We start from the raw sequence: 14,789 nt of genomic DNA, 5'->3' as shown, positions 1-14,789 counted from the left end.
TTAAAGAATCAATTCATCCTTGCAATGATCACATATTTGCATTTACATGATTTATAAAAAAAAAATAAAAATGTATTATTCACACCGGGACACACCAGAATTTATCCTGTAGAATAAGGCAGTGAAAGGTTACAAAACCCATCTGCCAGTTAACTGCAATATTTTATATAGATAAAGGATTTAAAAAAAAATTAAAATTATATATATATTTTATTTTTTTTAATTTTTTTTTTAAAGGGAACTTGTCATCACTTTCGTGCTACTACGAGTCATTGGTTTGGTCTTCGGTGGTTTTTAGCTGCCCCACTGGCCTTGACTGATAGATTTCTGTCCATACCCAACCAGGGAATGGTCCATTTGTCAAGACTGGTGGGGCAGGGAGAAGCTGCCAGGGAGCAGCCTGATTACTATTGGTTCAGGCTGCATAAAAAGTCATGACAGGCTCCCTTTGAAGAGGAAGTGGTTACATCTTATGCTGCACATATCTGGTTTGGTAAACTTTACCCCTTTGGTAAAGTTTACCAAAAACAAAAAGATCCATCAACATTTGATAAATGGTCATGGATAACATAGTACCAGTCCATGACACACTTCAATTTTACCACTCCAGGGACTTCAATAGAGTATAGCCCAAAAAGTTTGGTGCCCAAGCAAACTTTTGGGATTTTGCCCAGTTTCAGAGAATCTGTGTAACTAAGAAACTACACTAATTGACTAAATTTAACATACCAAAATACCATCACAAACTCTATGTTCTGTAGTTCCCTGATAAAGAACAACATCATCTGGTAATCTCTGCCTCTCCATGTTAAAGAAATAGGCCCCAATTTTTAAAAGTCTTTAAATATGTCTACATGCTCTATGTGTACGTTCCCATTTGTCAGATAAAGAAATAGTCTCAATTTAATCGGTCTTACAGTACCAACCTAAAAATAAAATAGCACATAAATGTTCTTCAAAAGTGGACTGTTGCCGATTAAAGACTGACATTAAAGGGGTTGTCCAGGATAAGAATTTCTTCCAAAAACAGCACCCCCTCAGGTTGCATGTGGTATTAAAGCTCAGTTTTACTAAAGTGCATGGAGCCAAGTTGTAATACCACACACAACCTGATGACAGGTGTGGTGCTGTTTTTGACAGTTTTTAAAATTTCTGAATAACCTCTTTAATGCTGGACACCTCTTTTGTCTTTTTTTTTTATTTTTTATTAAGTAACTTTAAAACAAAAAGCCCAAATCTCTCCCTAAAGGGGTAATTCAGTCTTAGGCTGCATTCACACCACGTTTTTGCAATACAGTTCCCGTATAGGTTTTCAATTTGAAAACCGTATGTAACCGTATTGAAAACCGTATGCATTCACTCTCCATTGAAAACAGTATGCCAAACAGTTGCATCCGTTTTGAGTCTTGTACGGTTTTGTCCGTTTTTACCTGTACCCAAAACTGTAGCCTACCATGGTTTTTGGTCCAGGTGAAAAACTGTATATGGTTTTTCTAACATGGGAGTCAATGGGAACCATAGAGAACCTTATGTGCTTACGGTTCCATCCAGTTTGCACCATGCGGTTTTTGCCTTTGCACAGTTTTTTTTCTTGGAATTTCAATCAAACAAGTGACACTTTATTCATAATGGAGCTAAAAGTTAAAAACGTATACTTTTTTTCTTAAAAAAAACTGATGCAACGGACATTTTTTTTTCAAACCGTATACGGGTTAAAAATTGTACACACGTTTTGATACAGTTTAGTACGGTTTTGAGGAATCAGTTTTTCATCAAAAACCTGATATGGGAACTGCATTGTAAAAACATGGTGTGAATGCACCCTTTTAAAGTAAAGTATAGTGATGGAAAACATATCCCCACTTGATGTAATGGGAGTATGACCTCTGGAACCCCCACCAGTCCTGATAATAAAGGGGTCACAATGCTGATTTAGTGCTGCATACCTCTGTATGGGACCCCCAGTGATTCTTAAAATTAAGGGGGCCCAGCACTAGGGCAGAGACTGTTTTTTTTGCCACCCAGCATATGAACCTGTAGCCAGTAATATTTATTCAAATAGTAATAGTAATATAAATGCTATAAAATATTCATTCTTAGGACAAATGGGGTAACAGACGTTGGACCCAATCCAATCTTTCCAAGACGAAAATACCTCTTTAAAAATTTCCTTAAATTTTTTTTTCTACTCAAAAAAATGGTAGGACATTCCGTTAAAGAAGTAGGCACAACATAAATAAACTCCTGATTCTAGTAGTTTATTTTAGTTCTAACAAGAAAATCAAAATATTCCAGAAAATAATAACAACTGAAATATGTTGGGTTGGGGATTGAGAAACTAAAAATAAACATTTTCCGATTTTCTGTTTGAGCCTTCGCCCCTTATACCACACTGGAGCCCAGAGAATAGGAGATCTGATCCTTTAAAGTGTCTCCATTATTACTCTCCCCACTATCAAAACATTTTATCACCTCCCCGGACACACAGCTGTTTTCCATTAAGAAGTACCACCAGCTGCCCAATTTCAGCCCCCAACTTGCACCCTTGATCTCTAAAGCATTTTAATGCAATTTTATAGACAAAAACACATTTTAGTACCGCTAGAGGAGTTCTGGTGACTCTTCTCTTGTTACTATTTTAATAGAGAAGCATAGGTGATGGGTTTTAGGAGGGAAGGGGGGTTGGCTAAAAAGTCTAAAATTTGACTATTAAATTGATGTGACCTCCAAACGTCTCCTAGAATTTCAAATAATATGTGATTAAAAGCAGATGTATAGGAAGATGGCGAAAAACAAAGGAGTAAGGTCGAAAAATGTTGTTTGATTTTTCCTCTTAATCCTGCACAGGGACGATTCCCCCCAGAGATCTGATACAACTCCTGAGGGTCAGCTGGAAGCTTCCAGTGAAGTAGACATCCTGCTGACTACCCCTAGTAGATGCTAAAAATTCTGATCTCCTAACACAAAGTCCAAATAGTGCTCCTCTATGGCTGACCCAGCTGGCTTCAATAATTCAATACATGCTCCGGTAATTACTTTCTAATTACGTGTTGATAATTAACTCCTTATGGGCCCGCTTTGGTCTTCATGGTGGCTTCAAAAGTTATTATTTTTTAATCTAGGAAGCGCAGGGTGAAGAACCGTTAAAAGACAAAGATAAAATAATTATGGCCTGATAATGCATCCTCCTCTTCACCAAAAGACCTTGATATTACAGAGGAATAGGCAGAGGCCTTAAAGGGGTACTCCGCCCGTAGACATCTTATCCCCTATCCAAAGGATAGGGGATAAGATGTCAGATCGCCATGGTCCCACTGCTGGGGACCCCCTGGGATCGTTGCTGCGGCACCGCGCCATCATTACTGCACAGAGCGAGTTCGCTCTGTGCGTAATGACGGGCAATACAGGGGCCGGAGCATCGTTACGCACCTCGTGACGTCACGGCCAGCCCCCTCAATATAAAGTCTATGGGAGGGGGCGTGGCGGTTGTCACGCCCCTTGCCATAGACTTGCATTAAGAGGACGGGCCGTGATGTCACAAGGGGCAGAGCCATGACGTCACACTGCTGTGTCCTCTGTATCGCCCGTCATTACGCACAGAGTGAACTCGCTCTGTGCAGTAATGATAGCGCAGTGCCGCAGCGACGATCATGGGGGTCCCCAGCAGCAGATCTGACATCTTATCCCCTATCCTTTGGATAGGGGATAAGATGTCTAGGGGCGGAGTACCCCTTTAAACTAGTGGACATCAAAAAATTTCAAATTTTTTTTTTTTAAATATAACAAAAAAAATGTTTGCAATATTTTTTTTATTTAAAGCATATAGAGACTGGTCAGAATTCCCTGCGTCCCTATTATGGCCTCTTTTTGGTGTTCAGGTTGGTGCAAAAATGTTCAGTTTTTGAACACAGTTGTTGAACCACTGAAAAATATACATGAACAAAAAATTTTCCATGATATGGCCGGTTTGTTGACTGATAATGTGTACTCTTGATTCAAACACATATCAGAATTTTTTTATTTACTATTTTTGTTAATATTTTTATATATTATTTAGAACTGTTTGTAGTCCTGAAGCCATATTTCTTAAGGTAAGGCTATCTGCAGCAGAAATTTCAGAGAGTTTTTATAGAAAAATGTATATATATTTGCATAAACATAAATTGACATGTTGAGGATTTAAACTGTAGATGGATTGTGCATTTTTTTATGCAGTGAGTACATTAAATATATACAGTATATTATTTTTTAATCTCATCCACAGCTGCTATTTGTACATAAAAATTCTATGAAGAATATCTGCAACAAAAAAGGCCAGGGCCAATTTGTGATTGGGCCAGCCCTGAAAGAGGCCATACTTGAAATTGATCCCAAAACGGCCTTCAAGGTAGAGCTTTACTTTAAAAATAACCTTATTCATGACAAGACCTACTATTTAGATGGGAAGCCACAATTTTCCCCTTTTATATAAAACGTCAAAAACTTACCAGCTACTTTTATAGTGAAGTTCCGTAAAATTTCAGTAGAATGCAACAAAGTGCAGCTATAAATCCCCGAATCATCATAGGACACATTTGTGATCTTCAGTAGGTTCTGTCTTGTGTGTGTTCGGTTGTTTTCCCTAATAGCAATACCATCTTTTAACCATAAGATGGCCATGGAAGGGCTCTCCACGCTGCATGACAACTCAATGGTCTCTCCGACACCAAACATTAGTTCATCAAGAAGGCCCTGTTCTCCTGTGAGGTAATCTGAAAGCAAAGAAAGCAACATGAACATTAATCTACAACAATAGAAATCAAGATATATAGAACACCGGAAAGAATTACAAGTGGGGAAATGGAATGCAAACACATTGCCCTGTAAACGGTAAAGTCAACCATGTTGTGGATGGTGCGTTTTGACTATATTTGCCAACTGACTGGCTCCCTTTAAGCTCTATTCTGCAGGTAGTACCTTAGAGTAGGAGTAGCTGAGTAGAGTGATATATAGTTTAGTGGGAAACAACTTGTAATATCCTGATGTAAACACTTGTTCATTCTGAGCCTTGGAGTCAAGTAGGCGGTCCTACTGAGTAGGGAGTATGACTGCCCACTGGACTCCTAAGCTTTAATGTATACACCACAAGTTATAATGAGTCTTTTCCCACATATCTATATATCAATCTGCTCAGCTATTCCTGCTCTTTAACATGACACCTGCAAAATGGATCCCAATCATATAAGGTCACTATAATATACCTTGAGCATGTTCAGTGGGAATTAGCTCTGGGACACAACTGCTGTTGCGGCGCTGCATTCCTTCAGTTTTTCTCTGCACAGCAGAGCTTATGGTCCCCCGCTTGTGTAGAGAACTGCAGAAGACCCTTTTTAATGCATAACCGAGTGGCTTTGACCATTATTATGCAGGAAAAAAAAACAATCAACACCACAGTCTCTCATTCTTAGGATCGGTTAGAGCTCCTCAATCATAAAAGTGATGACATACATATAAGATTGGAATACCCCTTGAAAAAATAAATAAATTTCAAATAAAATGGCGATGCCAGAATTTCTAGAAAGCACACATGGAAAAATGCTAAAAAAATATATTTATAATAATAATCTGACCTATATAATATTATTTTCAGAAAGTCTTAGTAAAGTCTTGCTGGAGGTTGCCGTGACTCTCCGATGCCTACAGGCGGGGTACCACATGCTTGTCAGCTTAACTAGAAATTGGCAAGCGAGCTGTTTCAAGGGATCAATCAGAACAGAAGCCTCAAGTTAATTAACATTGTAGAGGGTGGAAAGTCTTTTCATGTTATTACTAATGCACAAAACACTTTATTTACATAGTTAATTCAATTAACCAACAGTAAAAAAGCACAAAAAAAGAAAAAAAACAAAGCAAAAAAATATTTTACATAAAAAAAATAGAAGTGAAAAAATAATTACATCTAATTTTTCATGTTATTTGCACTTGGCAGGGGATGCTTATTTTAGCTGAATCGCTGACCCTGCCATTAAAATGGGCTCTAAACCAATTTGAAAGCTCAAAATAAACACCAAGCTGTAAAATGCTCTACTAGATTTATACTCTGCCTCTGCTTCCTGTCAAAAGGCTTCTGTCAGGACATGATATTTAGACATTTCTTTGGGCCGCAAATCTGCCCAAAAGGCCTGTCAGTGTAACACCCCTTAGGATCGGTCTTGTCAGAATAATTACGCAAGTGATAAACAGTTTTTCTTCTGCTAAATCTCCGATTTTCTTTTCACTATAATCTTTAAAAAATAAAAAGTCAAAATCAGAAAAGAAAGATCAAAAAGAAAAAAAAAGTAATAATAATATAAAAAATAAAAAACACCCTCATACTACTATGAAATCATAATTAGCAATGTGAACTTACTACAAAAATTTAACAATTATTTTTATACATTTTTTTTTTTACAGTATTACACATACATCAGGTACTACATCTAGTCAGCACAAAGAATCACTGACTAAACCAAAAAGGTTTATGTTAGAAGGGGCCATTAGTGAAAATCCCTTCAATAGGTCTTCCTTATTACCTCTGGCTACTGGGGGTCAAGCACAGGCAGGTGGAGTAACAGCTGGGCGAAAGTTAGAAAAAGAAAAAAAAAAAAGCCCTAAGCAGCAAATCAGTCATGTTTTGACAACTTTTTAGACCAAAAACCACCCTGGTGACAAGGCCGAATAAATATTTAATTTTGGGGCCTGAATATCTTGCCTGAGGTTGTAGGCAGAGAGAAAAAGAAAACATATTGACGGTGTCTACTACACGATGTTTTCTGGATTTATTTTTTTTTCCAAAAAGTTTTTCAAAAAATTTTATATTCAAAAATTCTGACAAAATATAACACAAATAGGTCAAAAAGTCATATAAAAACACTCCAGTTCCTAAAGTTCTGCCATAGCAAATAGTTAAAACAGGTTCTAGATGACTGACCCCTAATGCTTCCTTCTGCCAATTAGCAAGCGGGTCTTCTCTGGGTCAGCTGTGCCCTGGGATAGAGCCAAGCTCAGCATGCATGAAGGCGGGAAGAGGCTCAAGTGGTTTGTTGATAAAACAAGACATGCCTTGGTGAGCATGGGCTCTTTTTTTCCCCCCTCTAAGCTAAGAAGATAAGGACCACTCGTGGCACGGTCTTCACAAAGAAGGCGTCACTGGAAGATTGGCTACGGCCACAAAGGATGCTCAGCAAGAGCTGTACAAACAGACAGCTGTCTACAAGGACACCAGCAGCTCATTCATGAACAGGCTCCCGGTACAAATCAATGCATGGAAGCAGCAACGTCTTATCCCGTCAATAGGCTAAGCCATAAGACGTACACGTAGGTAGCCAACATCAAACCAAAAAGTTTAGCTGCAGGCATTACAATACCCATCAATGTATAGAAAATATACCGTATATACTCGAGTATAAGCCGAGTAAAACGCCCCCCTCGGCTTATACTCGAGTGAACTCTCCAACCTGTGGACCCCCAGATGTTGCAAAACTACAACTCCCAGCATGCCCGGACAGCCATCGGCTGTCCGGGCATGCTGGGAGTTGTAGTTTTGAAACCTCCGGAGGTCCGCAGGATGAAGACTACTGCGTCCTTCCTCATCATCCAGACACCCCCTTTAGTTTTCTACTCACCTCCCCTCGGTGGGAAGGAAGGGTGAGCTGGTCCGGGCCATCTATCTAGATTGTGTGTGGTATTATCACTTGGCTCCATTCACTTCAAAAGGAACTGAGCTGCAGAACTAAACCCAACCTGGAGACAGATGGGGAGCAGTTTTTGAAAGAAATTATCTTTTTTTTCTATTCCTGGATAACCCCTTTAAAGGGGTACTCCGGGGTACTCAACTGGATCCAGAAAGTTAAATTGATTTGTAAATTACTTCTAATAAAAAATCTTAATCCTTCCAGTACTTATCAGCTGCTGAAGTTGAGTTGTTCTTTCCTGTGACAACAGTGCTCTCTGCTGACACCTGTCTGTCTCAGGGACTGTCCAGAGTAGCAGAAAATCCCCATAGCAAACCTCTCCTGCTCTGGACAGTTCCAGAAGCGTTCTCACACTGCCGCTCAGCCTATCGACGGCCAAGTCGGACGTCGCTGCGGCTGGTGATTGGCTGAGTGCAGTATGACTCTCAGACCACCAGGAAGAGGATCGCGGCGGAGACCGGAGGCCCCGGGGCAGCGGAGGAAGGTATGTACATCTTTATTTTATTTTTTACTGCCGGCAGTATGGGGGACAATTTTTATATTCTGGAGTTCTCCTTTAAGCATGATGTTGGTCCTGTGGCAGGACGTTTAAAACTCCTGAGCAATCTCCGCAGCCTGAGAGTTACATGATCAGGAGAGGTTACAGAAGTCCCATTGAAGTCTAGTAGGTAGAACGGGCAATGCTGTGTACTCTAACTAGTAAAGTATTAAAGCAAAGCCCTATAACACACCAATATGTACTGAGACATTACTCAACGGGATCAAAATTCCAACTCACAATGCATGTAAATTCCAAAGTTCCAAAATTTGCAATGGCCCAGATGGACATTTTCACCTCATGGTAGAGTTTCCTTAACCAGTGTCCCTCCAGCTGTTGCAAAACTACAACTCCCAGCATGCCCGTACAGCCGAAGGCTGTCCGGGCATGCTGGGAGTTGTAGTTTTGCAACAGCTAAAAGGGACAATAGTTGAGAAACACTGCCCCCTGGTAATGATTTGCAACATTTTTTATTCAAAAAAATTTAATTTTAAACAAAAGTCAACTGAAACAAAATTTTAAATTGATATAAAACGCACTTTGTTGGGCATATCTATGTCTACCACCACCTTTGAACGAAGAGAAAAAGCATAAAAACTAATAGCATAAAATTCATTTTCGAAACCAACAATTTTGAGAAGGAAGACAGAAGTTGTTTAACCTTCAAAATATTCTTTGATATGTTAAGCAAACACTCCATCCTCCCCAATTTTTGGGATCAGAGCTAAGGAGTGAAGCGCATTAACATCCTCCATTCACTAGAGCCCGAGGCCTCGGAGTTAATATATTTACAGGTCGTATGGAATAAAGCGGAAAAGCTACAAGCGGCACTCGGGATTATGGATAGGAACTTGATGTATTCATCTTTTTCAAAGAACAGAGGAGGAAATGAAGATAAATGTCCACGTCTCTGTTCAAAGAACGGAGACCGGATATAATAACCGTATGGCCTCCTATCGGAAACGACAAAGGAAACCTGTCAGATCCAGCCACTAAACTAAAGCTTTTCAAATTTTGGGCTTAGGTCATATTATTTCTGATAAAGATATTGATCCTAATCGGAATAAAAGACAGCAGCTATCATATACGGGAATCCTATGCTAGATGGTATCAGTTCTATTAAAAAGGGGTTGTCTCATCTGGACAACATCCTCTATACGTGAAGAATCGCTGGTGATCAAATGAACACAGGTCTTGTAGGTAATAATGCAGGTGGCTGTACATACCTGCAGTGGCCACTAGAGGAATCATTAGGTTTTACATGGTGTCGCTTCAAATAAAGCCATCTAGAACAAGCAAATAGAGTTGGGGGGGGGGGGGGGGGGGTGGCTCCTTTCTATGACCTTTGTTAGGGTACAGCATATGGAAGGGAATTGTCTTGCAGCATATCATCATCATCCATATTGTTACATACTAGGTAATATTTGATTGATAGGACCAGACAAGCCTGATGGCAACCCTTACGAGCAGAGGTATAACTTGTAGCTTCCGAGCCTGATGCAAAATCTGCAACAGGGATTCCATGTGCCAATTATAATTCTGATCTCTTATGGGGAAGATGTGCTTTGGGGCCCCCTTGGACACCAGGGCCCTGGTGCGAATGTTACCTCTGCACCCCATATAGCTATGCCCCTGCTTACTTGAGTGTTGAATACACAACACTTATTACACATCATAGTATGGTTCAAAGGGGTACTCCGGTGGGATTTAAAAAAAAAAAATAAACCGGTGCCAGAAAGTTAAACAGATTTGTAAATTACTTCTATTAAAAAAAAATCTTAATCCTTCCAGTACTTATTAGCTGCTGAATACTACAGAGGAAATTATTTTCTTTTTGGAACACAGAGCTCTCTGCTGATATCATGACCACAGTGCTCTCTGCTGACATCTCTGTCCATTTTAAGAACTGTCCAGAGTAGGAGAAAAAAAAAAAAACCATAGCAAACATATGCTGCTCTGGTCAGTTCCTAAAATGGACAGAGATGTCAGCAGAGAGCACTGTGCTCGTGATGTCAGCAGAGAGCACTGTGTTCCAAAAAGAAAATTATTTCCTCTGTAATATTCAGCAGCTAGTAAGTACTGGTAGGATTAAGATTTTTTTATAGAAGTAATTTACAAATCTGTTTAACTTTCTGGCACCAGTTAATAAAAAAAAATAAAAATAAAGGGGTACTCCGGTGGAAAACTTTTTTTAAGTAAATAATCCATAGCCACAACATTTGCAATAAAAAAAAAAAAAAATATATATAATAATAATAATAATAATAATAATAATAAAATACAAAGAAAAAAGTTTTCACCTTTTTGTGGCAGAGGTGGTAAAAAAAATAAAAATGAAAACAAACATTCTATAACCCGGGTCTTCAGTAAAACAACATAACCCCAAGACAACTATGAAAAAAAAAAAATACCCCATCTAATAGGAACATAAATTCTGCCACTTATCAAGCTGCTAAACAATCAGTACGACATGTTTGAGTGATTTCATTTTATGAGAGAACCTGATATATGTTGTGTAGAGCAGGGCTTTGCAGGAGTAGATAGAAAAACAGATGTTACTATGAAAAGGCCTATAAATCTGTCACAGTTCGAAGCCGTTCAGCAGACAGCACGAAGCATAAATCCTGATCTGTGCAAGTGATTCCAGAAATGACGTAGTGCTGAAGACACGGCCATTGCCCCTTTATATTGTTTCAGAGATACAGCCACAGACCCCTTATATGGTTTAGGAAAAAGTGTCACAACCCCCTTAGGCCCCTTTCACACTGCAGTTGGTGCCCGAAGAAAAATTAAAGCGGGAGAAAAATTACAGCATATGCCGTCTTTTTCTCCCGCTATTCATAACGGGTCCTGGTGGCCCCATAATAGTAAATGGGAGTCATCGAGACCCGTTGTTTGCCGTTGCTCCCGTTAAAGAGAACGGGGAGCAACGGCAGTGTGAAAGAAGCCTTATACTGTCTCAGTGATAACCAGGCATAACTAAAGGGGTGTAGATGTCCCCTGGATTGCACTAGAGCCTCAGAAGGCCCAAAAGGTATTCTTGCCCCACATAAAATCAGTACAATATATATATAGGGCATATCAGTTTGATGGCATGGGTATTGATTTTGCTTTAGGCCAAAGAGTTCCATGTTATGATTCTAGATGACATAAAGGGGTTCCAACTTATTAAGGACCCCCCTGTTAGCCAAAGCTGATTGACTCACCAATTCAAAGCCATGTAATACTATATGCAATGCCTCTGTTGCAGCCCATTGGGACAACCTATTTTGGAACAAAAAAAATAGCAAATCGCCTAAGGTGACATTGATTTTACAAGTATAACAAGCGTTAAAGGGGGCACGAGACACTCAAAAATGGTTAAAAAAAACATTACAATGGAAGAAGAAAAGATAAGCAGCAACAACTGTGGAGCCACTTAGGATGTGACTCGAAAAGCCCAATCTAGGATTTAGGAAAGTGAGAACATATTGCACTCCTATTTAGCCATTAGAGGACTGTTAAAGATACCCTCTCTACTAGCTAAAGATGCCCTAAAAGGGAATTTTCACAAAAAGTTAATTCCTTAAGGCTTTTATGCTAATTACCATTATGAATTAGATTTTGGGAACAGCATTTTCCTAAGCAATACGTATATGGATATACATACATACATATATATATATATATATATATATATATATATATATATTATACACACATACATACACACACTCACTCACACTATAATATGGCACTCTTCAATTGCCATGGGCCTCGGATTTCATTGACAGAGTTATAACCCATGGACTCAATGTCATTCAGAAGATGCGCCACGCCATGGGCCTGGGATCGGACCCATAGGGGTCATGTGCCATCAAATCTCAGTCTTGATGGCATCTTAGTCCTTTTTTTGATTGAAAACTTTTAAACTGTAAAAAGTTACACCCCAACAGTTGTATTTAGGATTGTATAATCTATATGCAAACCCAAGCTTCATTCTCCATCTCAACATCTGCAATGGAAAAAGAAAGAAAAAAAAATTGCAATGCTTTTTGTTTTATTGGAATTCAAATTCTGGAATACATTTACTTCTTTAAAAAACACTTTTTGGAAGAAAAAAAAAATTCCTAGCTCACGTGACAACAGGAAATGGCCTTGTAACCTTTCTATCCCCCTGAATTCACAGCTATGTAGAATCAAAAACCTGGCCCCCATCTGAATGCTTGCACTTTTACTGTGCGCCACCTAATCTTTACTGGATGCAGGCAGCTGGCTGCAAATACCCCACAATAATAGGCTTAATCCCAAGTATCCTGGAAAAGCCTCGACATCTAAATAAAGAAGGAGTAAGAAAAGAACAGCCCTGTCACAGAAGAAAATGGCAGAATCTTAGATATCGGCCCTGGGACAAAGGCCTACAACTCACACAATGAGCTAAATGATGCAGGGCGGCTAATTAAAAGCGGAAGTGCGGACTCTACACAGTTAATGTTGTGTAGGAGTTTGGAGTCTATTCAATCCGGACCCCCAACTGGGCTCATATTCAGGGAGAATTCATTGTCATTCCAACTACGAGTGTCCTAGTTTCTAACGGCAAAAATTATTTGCCGGTGGAACCCTCAATATATAGGAAAAGTTCAATTTAGGCAGAAATTCTGCTGATATGTTAAAATATATATATATCTCGAATTTTCTATTCAGTGAGTACAAAAGCAATACAAAAAAAAAGGAATAAAAAGTATGTAATAAAATGTAAAGTTCTATACCCCCCCCCCACATTGGGCTAAATCGGGTGCTCTATATATTCACTATGCAACAGGCAAATACGGTACTTGGCGATACCATTCTAATACCAGTTGGAGGGTATTGTGGGCTGAATCTGGGGTGACAACTGGGCCATGTTAAGAAATTTCAACATATAGAACACACAATGAGTTAATGGATATCTACAATGTGCAGTTTGGGGGTACTCATTACTTTAAATGTCTGAGCCTGGGCCAATTTCATTCTATAATTCAAGCAGCGGTCGCAAAAAGTTGGCTACTAAAAATAGTTTTAGACTAGCTGCACTGTGGGTATTCTTGCACTTGGACAAAGGCCTCATATAGGACAGGTATATCTGTGTTTAGAACTATTAAAGTCCCGATACACTTTAGTCAAATGTTAACCGGCTGAATGTCTTAAATGGGCACTGTCAGATACAAAAACTTGTGATATGTTGTAAAGCATGCAGAACCAATAGTTTTTGCAATTGCTTTCATTAGAAAATTTTCAGTATTTCATACAGAAAAATCCAGTCAAACAACTGCCCCCCCTGTCCATGCGTCATCACCTATGTCATGGACACACTTCCTTGATTGACAGCTGTGAGTGCAGCTTGTGTCCCGATACTGTCAGTGAGGACAAGCTGGGAGTTGTAGTTTTGCTAATGCTAGGGGAGATGTGAGCAGACAGCATACTGAGGGAGGGGGCAGAGACCTGTACAGTGAGGCCACGCCCCCTCCCTTTGAAAGGAATTCAGACTAGTGATCTAAATTAAAAGTGTAATAAAAAAAATAAAAATAAAAAGGTGCTAGACACATAAAAATTTAGTTCATGGTGAGGATTAGGTACTGAGTGATATATTACAAAAAAAAAATGTTTTTGTTGGATCTGACGGGTACGCTTTAAGTTTATGGGGGGCTCCTGACTCTTCTGTGATAGATGATGTTGAGGGAAAGGAGGATTGGGGCATGTCCAGTCCTTTTTTTTTTCAGTGAGATAAGCTGCCACCAGAGTTGTCAGGAAGCAGCCTACACCTCCTGAAGAACATTGAGCTATGTTGAGCATTCTTGCGTATGGGGAGATCATGGGCAGATAGCTTGTAGCTAAATGAATGTTCAGCCGACAGCTACAGAAGGTATATGGCCAACTTTATTGCATGTAGGATCTGATGTTTTTATTCAGAATGATACAAAGTACTGAAACTAATGGACGCTATAAAACAGAATGAAAAAAAGGGGTATGGGCAGAACCTAACATCACCGAAAGATTCTAACCACAGTAGTACAAGATGGACGTCAGGGCAGGGGTCATATAGAAGAAACAAAGACTTTTTTTTTTTTTTTAAAGGGGGGCATAGAAAACAAACAAAAAACCAAATGAGTAGTCAGAAGATTTATTGGACACAAATGCATCTCTATATATGCAATAGAAATTCTAACTTGCTTGGTTTAGAGGGGTAAAGTGTCTTCTTGGGTAGACCTCCTAACGGGCATAGGGAGTTTTATAGGCCATGCAATGCTCCCAGGGAGAAAAAAAGTACAGTGGTCCCTCAAGTTACAATATTAATTGGTTCCAGGACAACCATTGTATGTTGAAACCATTGTATGTTGAGACCAGAACTCTATGGAAACCTGGTCATTGGTTCTGAAGCCTCCAAAATGTCATCCAAAAATAGGAAAAAGTGAGGATTAAAGAAAAATAAGTAGATAACTAATACAGATAAAGCAAATCCTTACATATAAAAGTAAGAAAGATCTGCTGGGAGCTGTAAATCACTGTCTATGTCAGTGTTT

At 39.2% G+C, this 14,789-nt stretch overlaps 1 protein-coding gene across 5 annotated transcripts in view; it reads right to left on the bottom strand.

Moving 5' to 3' along the window:
- The window catches only part of FGFR3 (fibroblast growth factor receptor 3), a 118,733-nt gene that overhangs the window by 57,542 nt on the left and 46,402 nt on the right, over positions 1–14,789 (bottom strand). For 4 of the 5 annotated variants that reach the window (XM_056554912.1, XM_056554916.1, XM_056554925.1 and 1 more), the window contains exon 3: positions 4,488–4,751. In XM_056554912.1, the coding sequence (XP_056410887.1) occupies positions 4,488–4,751 (264 nt within the window). Of the gene's footprint in view, positions 1–4,487; positions 4,752–5,609; positions 5,635–14,789 lie in introns of those variants that run through there. The other variant, XM_056554929.1, reaches the window with a different exon arrangement.

The sequence above is a fragment of the Hyla sarda genome, chromosome 1 (genome assembly GCF_029499605.1).
Source record: "Hyla sarda isolate aHylSar1 chromosome 1, aHylSar1.hap1, whole genome shotgun sequence".
Taxonomy (NCBI): domain Eukaryota; kingdom Metazoa; phylum Chordata; class Amphibia; order Anura; family Hylidae; genus Hyla; species Hyla sarda.
This window is presented reverse-complemented; position numbering and strand designations above follow the sequence as displayed.